Here is a 13,348-nt window from a genome sequence, read left to right as displayed (position 1 = left end):
GCTGACCCGCTGAGAAATCTGTGGGAGCAGGTTGTATTCTGCAAGGAAACTCTGAAAGCACTTTTACTTCCACTGCCTCCACGTTAGCAGGCTTGGCGGGTTCCATTTGACCAGGAGAAAACTGACGCTGGACGAGGGAAGAAGGGTCTTGTCTCAGCCTCTGGGAGAGGCGAAGAGACAGGTTGATTCGGCTCTCCTGATACGGAGTGCCTCTCGCCCCCCTGGCCGGCCCAGCCCCGACTACAGTGCCCAGGCTCTGCAGCCTGCGGCGCCGCCCCGCGGACTATCCCTGATAGGCAGCGGGCGGAGGGGGGCCCGGGCAGCACCCAGCGCCACCGGCGCCGCCTGTCAAACCCTCCGGCCTGCCTCGCGCGCGGCTGGCCCGGGCCCGCAGCCGCGGAGGCCCCGCCCTCGCGCCGCGATTGGCCTCGGCGGGGCGGCCGCAGCGAGTTAGTGGCTGGAGAGGCTGTCAGGCAGGCTGCGGCCCCGCCCCCACCTCCGGGATGCCGCCCCGCTGGACGCTGCGGCTGCGGGGGCTGCCGCGCCAGTGGAGGCGCGCCGAGCCGTGCGCCCCGCGAGCGAGCTGCAGCAGCCGCTGCGAGGTGAGTGGGGACGAGGTGAGAGGGGGTGCGGCCCGCGGCCCGGGAAGGGGGAGGGCCCCCGGCCGACAGACAAGGCGGGTGTCCCAGGAATGGTGAATTGGGGAGTTTTGGGATCGCGCGGGGAGCACGAGGGGAAAGGAGAGTTTGGGGCCCCGGGTCCGTTTTCCAGGAGGGATGATGGAAGGCCCAAGGCTCCGTGGAGGGGCACCCAGCGCTCGCGCATGGTGAGCGTGAGACTGTGCAGCTACTAGTGTTGCTGACTGAGCTGGTGTATGAAAGTAGACTGTATGGCACGTCTTGTCCCCGAGTGTGCACTTGCGGGGTGTGTTTGGTGTGCGTGGGAGCAGGAGTGCATGGGCTGTCGACTTTTTGCAGGTTTGCACGCGCGATAGGTTCGTTTTCTCCGCTGCGCGTAGTGTGCGTCTCGGTGCGTGTATGGGTTCACGTTGCAGGAGTGAGCACACATCCTCCGACTCCCATTTTCGCAGCGTGTGTGGTGTTGGTATCTCAGAGGGTCTGCCCGCGGGCCTGCGGGTGCGTAGTCGGCTGTCCCTGCGCTCATCAGTATCCCAGAGCACCCACGAGGCGAAGTGTGCAGCCCCTGACCCATTCCGAGCCGTCTCCGCGGCTTTGCCAGTACCCTGCTCCGGGAATCTCTGCCGTCAGCTCCGTGTCCCACTGGGTGACTGCGAACAGGCGCTCTCCCTTCTCCAGGCCTCAGTTTCCCCATTCGTCCAAAGAGGACTGGAAGGGGGCAGATTGGGTAGCTGGGCCCTCCACTAGTCAGGGAAGGACATCCTAGATGTTCCTGCGCCCTGGAGGGGACTTTTCCGTGGATCAGGTAGGTTTGTCACGTTAGGGTGAGTGTGGTGGCGCTAAGGAGGAATAAACGGAGGGATGGTGACCTGCTCAAACATCGCCCCCTGGACCAGAAGGGGATCGCTCCGCTCATTCTGACGCGGCTGTGCTTTCTCCCCACCGCAGAAGCCCGGCGCGACCCCCAGCGGTGCGCCCCGCCCCGGCGCCATGCACTGCGAAGTGGCCGAGGCGCACTCAGACAAGAGGCCAAAGGAGGCCCCCGGCGCTCCAGGTCCCGGCCGGGGGCCCGCTGGCCTCGGCCCGCACATGGCCTTCAGGGTCACCGTGAGCGGCGGGGGCTGCGGGGAGGGAGGGCCGCGTGACTTGCTGCCCCGGCCTCCCGCGCCACCGCGCTCCCACGACCTCCTCCGGCCCCGGAGTCCCCGAGACTACGGTCCGTCCAAGGCCTCCGCCGCTGCCGCCGGGAAGGGTAAGTATGGCCCCGCCGACGTGCCTGGCCACGGGCGTGGAGAGATTCGGGTAGTCTGATTCCACCGCAGGCCTTTGTAGGAATCTTCCCAAGCACTTGGTAGAACTTTCTCCAGAGTTCATCAGTTTTCTCTCAAGATGTTTGGGACTCGCTTGTCATTCTGAAATGGTGACTGTTTAGAAAGCACCTAATTTAAACTCAGTAAGCCTGTCTGGCGGGGAGATGTGTGTTTAGAAAGCTCAGATTACGTAATTTTGCTTCTGTATGTTTCTGATAAAAGTTGTGTGAAATTTGTCAAAACCTTATTATGAATTAGGATGAGTAGCAACTCGAGTGTGTCTGTCTCTGAACCTGCTAACAGCATACTTTGAAGTATTCTAGTCTTCCGCAGTGACAAAAAACCAGAAGCCTTCAGCCAGGCCCCTCCCCTGTTGGGACCTCAGTTTCCCGATCTGTCAAGTAAGGAATTAATTATACCAGATGATTTCTGGATTCCTGATGGAAAATTTTATGAATCTGTAGTCTAGCCTGAGTGAAGTCCTGACTTTAACAATGGCTGTTATGTACTTGATGCTTCAGCAGCAGTCTTTGGTCAAAAGTTAGTTTGTAATACCCTTCCTCTACCCAGTGAGGCTGGTGGGTATAAGGTGCAGGCTTCAGTATAATTAATGGGTCAAAGTCAGTGACCAGGCTGGATTCTCATGAACACGTTCTTCTCATCGCAGTTAATTATTATTGAGCCATTATTTATAAGTTTCACACTGACAGATAATTAACCAGAAATTGGGGAAATTGTTGAGGCACTATATCTTTCCCCTCATCTACATTTTTTCCCTGGGAAAAAGCAAAGCTTTGTTTTTTTTTATTATTTCATTGTTTGGGACCTCTTGGTTCTATTTCTAGCTGATTCTTAAGGAAGACAAAAAGTTTGTTTAATGGCTCTATAGGCATCATTACTTTAGCATCAATTGGCAACTTAGAAATGGTAGGGTGGCTTACTTTTAGGGATGAGAGCTCCTTTAGGGTAAAAAAAACAAAACAAAAACCACCTCTCTAATTCAAAGACTGGTAAAGTGAAATAAACATAAATACTTTTTGCTTTTGAATGAAAATACCTGACTTTGTAGGAGAGCACTGTTTCTTGTCTGTTGTTTTAAATTCAGTCTCTTTTCCAAGAGATAGAAGTCATTTTTAAAGGATAGAGAGGAAAATGCTTTAGCGTATTATTGTTGGAATACGCACATGAGGTTCCCTTTTACTAGGAAGAGAGGAGGGCTGTGCAGCAAGACATGAGTAATATTTGCAGCTCGGAGCTCCCTCACTAGCCCGCCTCCTGTAGACAATCCTCCCTTAAATAGATACCCTCTTGCAACATTTTGTGTTTGAAAAAAAAAATAGCTGTCAACTGAAGATCTCAGTTCTCTGCAGACCTAATAAATTGCTCTCCCAAACATAGCCTTTGTTCCAAGCCCTGGTTGGAGACCTTTCATGTGGATGCGTTTGTTGTGTACAACTTTCTGACGTCCATTCTCCTAAACCCCAATTATTTTTATCCTCATGCCCCCAGTGTCTAAAATAAGAGATCTCTAAATCAGGATTGTGTTTGGAAAGGGCAGAGGAGGGTAAAAGAATGGGAGAAATCACCTCTTTCTTTGTACCTTAAGATGGTTGTACTGATTAAGCTTTTTGTAAGAGGCTTCTGTTTTCTTCACAGCCTCCAATGAGGCTGGTGGGGGGGGTCAGATTTGTCATACCCATTTAAAAGATGAGGAAACTGAGGCCTGCTGGGTGGGGGTCTCTGGCCAGCCCATAGCTTATGGACCTAGGCCTGAAGAGGCTTCTGACTCGACTTCTGTCTTTCTAGGCAATTTTTTCCCCTGTAGTCAAGCTACACAGTGGTCTGAGAGAAAATCAGAGCTGGGCAACCTTCTCAAAGAGGCCATAAAAGAAACCTTCTTGCTGCCCTTGTTCCCACCCAGATACTCCCTAGACCTCATAACCCTTTGAATATTTGGTGTCTAGCTCCAAGTCTCAGGCTTACTGGAAACAGAAGACAAGAATACCAACTGAAAAATATTTATTGACCGTGCTGGAAATTGTAAGACCCTGCCACCTAGGATCCGTGGGACTTGGGGAAGTTATTTCCTTCTCTGAGCCTTAGTTTCCTCATTTGTAAATCTACCGTGAGACAGAAAGACTGAGGAGAGTATTAGTGATATAAGGTGTCAAAAGGCCACCTCAGTGCCTGGTTATTTTGGAGATGGCTCTTGTGATGTGCTTAATGTTCTCAACCGCTGGTTTTTCATTTGCACAAGAGGTAATAATGCTTCCTTCCCAAGGGAAAATGAAACAGTTGTAAGAATATAAACTGAAAAGGAAGAAGGGTTCACGTTTATTAATTCGTGTAGGGCGCCGTTATGGTCAGCTCTATTTGAGACAAAGAGGGTAGGGGGAGGAGGGAGAAAGGTTTGATTTTTTAAATTGTTGACTCTCATGACTGTTAACTGGTGTCCTAGCCAGAGGAAGCTGAGAGGGGCCAAGCGGCAGGTCTTCTGCGGCCAGTGCTTCCCCGGTGACCGGAGAGACGACAGTATTGCTTGGTTTGGAATCAGGTTTCAGATGCTCTGCCGTCTTGTTTCTCGGACAGACCCTAAACTGAGGCGGGGCGTGAGCTCTCGAACCCAGCAGCTTATCCGTAAACGTCAGGGTCCTCTGCATTTCCAGATCTGGAGTTAGGAGGCGCTGGGGATGGTGCAACGTCATGGACTAACATTGTCATCATTTACAATAAGAATCACGATCTGTTTATGGCAGAGTCCCGTTTATCCAGATTCCAAACAGCTGAAAAGGCCAAATTACCAGATGCTGCGCTTTTTCTTTCTTTTTATTAAACACCCAACACTCTGCTTGTGGAAGTTCTGACAAGGAAAGAAGGTAAACATCTGGACTTTATGGAGGCGGTCGGCTTTGTGGCGCTGGCTCCGTGAAGCTCGCTCTCTGTGCAGTTTTCAGCCTGTGTCCTGCACACGTTCTTTCATCAGCCTCATGCCAGCTGAGCCCTGCCTACCTTGTGGGCTGTTCTGAGAGGACAGATGTAAAAGCTCTGTGCAGTTTGTATCTGTAGGCAGATCCTGGCTCTTACTGCTGTGATTCCAATTTTATAGATGAAGACATTCAGGTTCAAGGATGTGCTTAAGGCTACAGAGAGTAAGTGGCAGTTTCTAAGGCTTCCCATTCCACAACTAGTGCCTTCTATGTGTGTGTGTTGGTGGCTGAGAGCTGGCGTTCATGACGGCTTCCCAAGCGTTCCCAGAGAATTTAAACTATTTTTGCTGTTGGTATTTCTTCTGTCTCAAATCTTCGGAATTTGGTAACAAGTATCTGTGCCATCGTTAGAAAACCTCTTAGTTTACCAAGTGATTCTGTTTGATCAGAATTGCTGCTCTCAGACCAAACCAGATAATTCTCAACAACTCACTGGACCCTTTTCACAGTGTGCTGAGACTGGACACATCCTAGCAAATAAAAAGGCTGATGATCATGACCAATGTGGACCCTGCCGTTAGTAAACAGCCATCGTACTGTGGCTGAAAATTCCCAAAGTAGTCAATCGTGTAACTTAAAGAAAAAGCATATGTATTTTTTTCTTTAAAAATGAAAACAAAGAAAGAGTGCAGTTGTAGGTTGTGTGCAGGCGCACTAGGGACTGCAGGTGGAGAGTAAGACGCGACGGTTTTGGTTGGCGTTACCTTGTAGAGTTTCTTCATTTGAATGAGAAGCCACTGTGATGTTCTGGGGAGGTTTTGGAGAGGCCAGCACATCCATAATAGAAAGGTATGAGTTATTTTGAAAGCATTTACCCCCTCCGGCTCTAGTGGGCAATTTGCTTGCATTTCATCCATTTTAAAGTGCTGGTCCTGTGATCCGGAAATAATCAGATCCAAATTTCTTCGGTGCTTGAGGTTTCAAATAAGGGGGAGAAAAACCTGCTGGCCAAATGTCAGGCTCAGTGAGACAAAGAGAAACATGTATGTGTGTGGGTACACAAATAAGATAGGAACATGTTGCGTCTACAGTCATAAGAATTATGTATCCGACAAATCTTTTATAGACATGTAGCGGAAATACAATTCCCAAAGATTCCCAAAGAATCTTGGGTGGCTAGAATTTCTCTTCCCTTTCTGCCTCCCAAGCTCTGTAGAAGCTGCTAAGACCTGGAGTGCAAAATGGAAAGGGAACCAGCACTTGAGATCGTAACTTACTTACGCTTCCTTATTGCTGACTCGTTTACCTGTAGTGCTTGGCTGGGCTGAGGTCTCAGGACTGTCTTAGCTGTGGAATTATATCGATAGGCTGTGTTGCTCCACCTCTGATTAAAAAACATGTTTCTTTATACACCATGGTTTCCCTTCACACATCTCCTCCTTTAGGAAAAAACCAAAACTCACCCCATCTTTAAGTTCTTCATCTCCCTGCGTTACAGTTGCGTGAGAAGCTGAGTGAGGCAGCACACTTATTTTTACAGTGCGTTAAAATCCCATTACAGGCATAAGTGCACAATGAATCATTTAAAAAAATATATTCTTATGTTCTTTGTTCTGAATGTTGCATAATTATCATCATTTTCCTCGGTTTTATTTTGTGGAGTTTGGCAAGCATCCTAGAAAAGGGGAGAAACTAAAGTTTGGAATGGGGTTTTCCATCCTTTTTTGGATAGGATTAGGAAAAAAAAAACCAAACAAATAAATACCAACTGTATTTGTAAATGGACCAGTCACTAACTGGGACTTTTGCGTAGGGAAGATAATTTCCCTTCTTTCTCTCAAGTTTCCTAGAAAAGAATTCTCTTTTGAAGCTGAGACGGTAGTACTTCAACAACTTCACCTTATATCTATGATTATATTCAAAGTTAAATTAGAACGTGTGGTTTGGTAATTTTTTTTCCGAATACAGATTTTAGTTGCAATTAATTTGGACCTGGAGACTTGTGTTGTTTCTTCTTGTAGGGGGTAGTTTATTTTTGTGTTTAAAGAAACAAAGACATTCAGTTCAAGAGGGAGAAGAAATGAAACAAATTCTGCCCTGGGCTTTGAAAAATTCAACTGCAACATGCAGAAAGCCCAGCTGTGATACTAGGGCCAGGAAAAAAGAGCAAACTCCTGAAATGTTTGTGCTGCTCGCCTTCCCTGTGCTAATGATTCTAGCAGTTTAAAAACGGACTTCTTGTTTATCAACAGCCGCTGCCCGACTTAATAGTTTACAATGAAAAAAAAAAAAAATGCTTTCAGCATTAGAAGCAAAGTCCGGGACTGATAGCTGGGTTACTGAGTTAAGGGAAGCAGAAAAGAGTCGGGGTGGGGGGAGTTTTGTGGCTGCTTTGGTGTCCTACAGCCTTATAAGAAACTGAAAGAAAACAGAGGCCTGGGGTGGGATGGGGTGGAAAAAATACAACCCTGACCCAGTGGTCTTTTAGTTTAAAGTCACTTGAAGCATCTGTTTTCTTCTTTTCTCCGTCATCCCCTTAACTCTAAAGGGTTATTCCTTCAGAAGGTTTCCGGTGGGTCGAGGCGGATTGTGTTAGCATTACGAGCTGTGTTTTTAAAGTCAGCATTTGAGTCAGATGCACTGAGAGGAGCCTTCAGTCCGTTCACTGAATAATGCATTTCCTGTATGGCCTGAATTTTTTTGGTGGTTATGGTTAGCCCTGTCTGGAGCAAACACACACACCATTGTACAGACTCAATGCATGTCTTGGCTCTGAGCCTCGGTTTCCCCATCTGTAAAATGGGAAGCACTTGGTTGGGATGACATATAGTCCCTTCCTGCTCCGTTGCTCCAGGGTTCCATGTGAACTTGGCGGGGGCAGTTGGGGAGGATATAGAGTACAGAAAAAGGTCTGGTTCTCGACTTGACCTCTTCTTGGAACTCTTGACTCCTAAAGCTGTCCACAGAAGGAACCCAAAGAGGAAGAGATGTCAACTAACCTTTACTGAGCACCTACTCTGTGCCAGGTCAAGCAGTTCGTAGCTGTCGTTGCATTTAATAAAGCCCAATAACCTTATGAGAAAAGGAGGCATTATTCTGAATTTACAGATCAGGGAAATGAGGCTTGGAAAAGTTGAGCAATTTGTCTAAACAGTGAGCTCCATATTTAATATGCAGTGACTCACCGTACAGAAAGTAGATAGTAGAGCCGGGATTTGAACCCAGCTCTGTCTGACAGCAAAGCCGGTGCTTTCCCCCTGAAGCAGGGGTCCTCAACCTCCGGGATCTAATACCTGATGATCTGGGGTGGAGCTGATGTCATAATGATAGAAATAATGTGCACAGTAAATGTAATGCGCTTGAATCATCGCCAAACCACCCTGCATTTCTCCCGGTCCGTGGAAAAATCATGTTCCACGAGACAGGTCCCTGGTGCCCAAAAGGTCGGGGACCGCTACTCTAGAGCACAGAGCTCTCAACTACAGCTTTTAAAACCCATGCAGCAGCTAAGAGTCGCGGTGGCTCTAGCGTGTTTCTCCGAACCCTCGGGGACAGCAGTGGAAGGCCATAGGCAGGTCCAGACAACCAGTCCCTCAGGCAGACTGCAGTCTCAGCTCACAGGCTGAGGTGTGACTTTAAGGGGAGACTCTGCCTCCACTGGGGCTCTCCCAGCTACTCTCTGCTGCAGAAATGGGGAAAGGACAGTGGTTCCCAGTTGTGACATGGGGGTCCTCAGGCAAGGAGCCTGAGACTGGAGGGCCCCTGGAAGCAGACCCCTCTCAGAAGCAGCATACATACACCCCACTGGTTACTGCATGTTCAAGTCCCCATTTGAGCCTGTCATACAGTGGGAGCTCTGTTGCCCAGGCCCTGGCTGTGATCTCCCTTCTGCTGGTAATGAAGACTTCTATTTGAAGAGAATTCCTCATGATCCCACTACACTTGGTGTGTAGAATGCATGCTTCACTGGGCATGATGGCTGGAGATCTATTAACTAATTATTTCTTATTAAATGCCTCGTGGGATGAAGAAAGGCTTGTGGGGGAGAGCAAGTCAGGGATCAGAGTGAACTAGAGTTTGTGGGAAATGGGTCTTTTGTGTCAAATGATGAATGAGTCAAATGCCCCTCTCTGGAAGGAAGAGGTCCCACTGCTGGCTTGAGTCTGTGGCCTCGCAAGGGGGTGTGTATGTGTTTGTGAGAATGTATGTGAACGTGGACATTCTCAAGGGGTCCTATTTTTTCTGAAGTGGATATTGTAGGCGGCTGTAGGCTTGCCCAAAGCTCCTTTGCCTTTAGATGTCGACCCTGGGTCTGAAAGCGAGAGCCGGAAGGGGTGTCAAGGATGGCCTGGTTGCCTTGTGGCTCAGCCTCTTCCTATTTATGTCCTTTTTAGCAACCGGATTACTCTCTTAGATGTTGTTGTTTTTGTTTTCAAGTAACAGGTTTGATGGCAAAGCTTTAGCAAGAAACCAGGGAGTATTATAAACTCGGCTTTAAAAACACAGATCCCATTTGCTGTTTTAAGCTCTCCGGAGGGCTGGAGATTGGGTTTATTTTGGAACGTTGTTGGACTATATGAATTACTTCTCTGAGGCTTGGGTATTTAATACCTAATAGAAGTTTGTATAAGAGTTGATGATGTATTTTGCCGACTTTCCAACCCTGTAAATAAATTACACGTGCCGGCAGAGGCTGCCAGGATCCACTGTGTCAATTGAAGCTTAATTTTTATCCCAAACCACTTAATACTTTTGTCCTAGCGAGTAGAGAAAGTTCCCGGGGTTTTGCCCAGCAGCGGGCCCGTTCCAAGACATAGACGGCTTCACCAGCCTGTGAATAGGGCTCTGTGGATTCACCGATCTTGACACAGTTTTCAGTGGTTAAGTAGCTTCAACCCTCTCAAGTCCAACCCTCCAGGCAGAGAATGATAATATAATTTTAAGTGTATCGTAAAAATGAAACCCAATCGCTTCCACTCCCCAAACCTGTCTCGCTCTCCTTCTCTCTGGAGAAAACGGCCGTAATTGTGTGTTTAATCTCAAGACCGCCCGTGCGTTTTATCTTATTTGAGTGCAAAGCCCAGGTAATAACGTTGGCATTTCCAACGCGAAACAAAATAGGGTTTCTAATTTGGAGACACTATTAAATATTTCATGCTTCAACCAAACTCAATTCTTTTTTCCTATAATAAGTTTAAATATTAATTCTCTGGAATGTCAGATGCCTAAAGCTAGGCATTTAGTGATCTGCAGTTTCAAGTATCTCGAAGAAGGTTTATGAAACAGGATATTTCACTGGGAGGGATGAGTAGTGTGTTTCAGAGATATCTGAATTCAAGGCAGCGTCTTCTGATTTACTTTTTAAAGGGAAAAGGTCATAAAATAAGTTGCTTTATGTGCTGAAGGATTAAGTGGCTTAGGCTGAAATAACAGCAGAGACTTTACTGTTTTTCCCCGTTATATTTTAACAATGCTTTTTGGGGGGAGGGGGTGGGTCATTTTCCCGCCTGCTTGTCTCCTCCCCCTCCCAACCAGATGGCTTTAATTCTAACCAAATCCCACGCTGAGGCCAAATGATTGATCAAACAGTCATTTGTACTTACGTAGCTCTCTTTGTGAGAATGTCTCTGCATTGGGGCTTTTGGCTGGGCTCAGCTCATCTTTGGGACTTCAGATGGTTGATTTCTAGCCTGGAGAGGTGGAGGTATAGGCGTGGGTGGAGGGCAAAATTCCCAGACCTTCAATCCCCAAAGAGTTCCTTGCTTAAAGCCTTCTTGTTACTTCCCATCCCTGACAGCAGGGTATCCCAAGTTTTCTAAACATAAGGACAAAAATCCATCCCCTATGATAGCTGTTATTTTTTATCTACTGGTGGAAAAGATAGCTGGTGGTTACTAGTTTTAAGGGCTGTTTTAAAGAGATTCGTATTTTCTCAACCACTCACATACCTGTAGTGATATCGGTTTGTTCTAGAGATAGTCTTTGGCACACGCTTTCAAGCTCTCCCCTGAAATCATATCTTGGCTTCTGGATTAAGTAAGTAAGTGAAGTCGCTCAGTCGTGTCCGACTCTTTGCGACCCCATGGACTGCAGACTACCAGGCTCCTCAGTCCATGGAATTTTCCAGGCAAGAGTGCTGGAGTGGGGTGCCATTGCCTTCTCCGTGGCTTGTAGATTAGCAGCTAGTTGACTGAGGGAAAAATCTGAGCACCTTGGTCTGGTGTCCAAAGCCTTCCGGCCAATCCAGTTCCATCTCTTCCTTTTTTTTTTTTTTTAAAGGAATTGAATTTATTTATTTTTAAATTGATTCATTTGGCTGCATCAGGTCTTTGTTGCTTCGTTGCATCAGTGAAATCTTTTGTTGTGGCGCTCAGACTCTCTAGTTGTGGTCTGTGAGCTCAGTAGTTGTAATACTTATGCTTAGTTGCTCTGAGGCTTGTGGGACCTCAGTTCCCTGACCAGGAATTGAACTTGCATTGGAAGGCGGATTCTTAACCACCAGACCACCAGGAAAGTTTACCATCTTTTCCTAATGTCTTATTTGCTTGTCCTTCAGCAGCATCAGACTTTTCCTTATGAAGCTTTGAACCTGGAATTTTCTCTTTATGTGTCCTTCTGTCCTTAAACACTGTGAGCTTATTTTTATTCATTTGTGTGCCTCTTTAAGTCATTTTTAGAATATAAAATAGTTAATATTCAAATATCTATCTTTATAGCCTTATGTCTAGCACCTTGTCTCGCAAAATATGTATCTGAGAAGGATATAAGGTGCCAGTTGGGGCTGTAATGTGGAACCAGACCGCTAGGTTTGAACTCTGGTTCTAGGTACCAACTTGGGGATCTTGGGCAAGTTATTAAGCTCTTTGGGCCTCAATATTCTTATTTGTAAAATGGGAATAGTAGTTGTAATGGTCTCAAAAGATTTTTATGTGGATGAAATGAGTTAATACTTGTATAAGTGCTTAAATACAGAGACTGGCACATGGTCAGATGCTCAGTTAACGTTGGAATTATTATTGTTATTGCTGTTATGCAAACGTTTGATAAACCGAATCTCCTGGAAGGGCCTTCCTTCCCTTCCTTTCCACTGGTCTGACTCCTACTTAACCTTAAGACCCAGCTCAGATGCCGCCTGTTTCTGGAAGCCCTCCTGTTCTCCCACAGCCTGGTGATGCTAGGCCTCTGGCACCCACAGCCCTTCTCCTTCCTTCGTCTGTAGCACAGGACACGCCTGTGGCAGTTTTCCATTTGCTTGCTGTGTCCCTGAGGGCAGGGCAGAGTCTCATTATTCCTGCACCCCTGTGCCCAGCACAGGGCCTGGGCCAAAGTGGGTGTCAAGGAGGTTTGGGGATGGAGTCCAGCCCAGTCTCTGCCCTCAAGGAGCCTGTCACTGAGAAAGGAGAAGTTTGATGTCTTTGTTTCTCCTGCAGGGTTGAACATATAGTAAGCTCTCGGCACATGCGAGACTCCAGTAGGTGCGCAAGGAGTTCTCCCATGCAGAAACAGCCTGTTTTCTTTCCGCAGTGTCTTGGGGCTTTTCACCGTGAGGCCTGCCCCGCTCTTCTGGGTCACATTTGTTGGGCGAGACTTCTCTGTCTGGGCCTCCCTTTCCTCTCCTTTCTGGGAGGAGTTGGCTTCCATAATCACAGACCCTTCTAGGCTGTGGCCAGGCAGAGTGGTGTCAGGTGGAAGAGTAAGGGGCTAAATGCTGTCCTGGAGTGACTGGCCTGGATTGTAGGCACTCTCTGCCACACACTTGCCCTCCCTTCTAGGCAGAGCCCCAGGTGCTTTCAAGATTGTCTCATCCTGTGGTTTAAAGACCAGGTATTGGTGGTTGCAACACATCTGACTCAGTTTTCTCTAAGATGAAGAAGAACCTTGGAAATGAGAACCAGGAGCCAGCTCTCAGTTGCCCTGCTGAGGTGGAGATGGCTGAATACACCCTGATCCCCACTCCAGGACAGGCTTAGATGGACCCCAGGGATTGTGTTGGCTTCCTGGCTCCTCTCTGGGTACTGTTGTGGTTTGAGCTTGTAAACTGTAGAGCTTTGCCCAAATCGTTATTATTCATTCCATTCCCCTATGAACAGATGGAAAGACTACGGTTCAGAGAAGTCATATGACTTGTGCAAAGGTGGCCACATGGCTTTTGGAGTCAGAACTGAGTTCAGACCTCAACTGTACCATTTGCTGGACCTTGGGCAAGTTCACTGGACTCTGAGCCCCCGTTTTCTTCATTTGTAAAATGGAGATAAAGTCTGTCTCATAGAGTTGATGAGGGGACTAAGGTGAGGATTAAGTGATGAGTCTGTAGAGCACCTAGCTCAGGGGCTGGCACATAGTAGGTATGTGACAAAGGTGAGCTGTTATTACTGCTCTTACTGAGTCGCAGAGCTGGGCTAGGTCCCCAAGCCTGACTTGGTCTGATGGTGTTTCTCCTCTATGTCTCAGTACCCCACCCCCTTATTTCGGT

The 13,348-nt window shown here is 47.6% G+C and overlaps 1 protein-coding gene across 1 annotated transcript in view; it reads left to right on the top strand.

Moving 5' to 3' along the window:
* Nucleotides 556–13,348, top strand: part of GLIS1 (GLIS family zinc finger 1) — a 250,710-nt gene continuing 237,917 nt past the window's right edge. The window contains exons 1-2 of the mRNA XM_018044355.1: nt 556–602; nt 1,587–1,890. Coding sequence (XP_017899844.1) covers nt 1,629–1,890 — 262 coding nt within the window. The 5' untranslated portion in view covers nt 556–602; nt 1,587–1,628. The remainder of the gene's footprint in view (nt 603–1,586; nt 1,891–13,348) is intronic.

Source organism: Capra hircus, chromosome 3 (assembly GCF_001704415.2).
Source record: "Capra hircus breed San Clemente chromosome 3, ASM170441v1, whole genome shotgun sequence".
Taxonomy (NCBI): Eukaryota; Metazoa; Chordata; class Mammalia; order Artiodactyla; family Bovidae; genus Capra; species Capra hircus.
The sequence above is the reverse complement of the archived record's forward strand: the minus strand, read 5'-3'. Positions and strand labels throughout refer to the sequence as shown.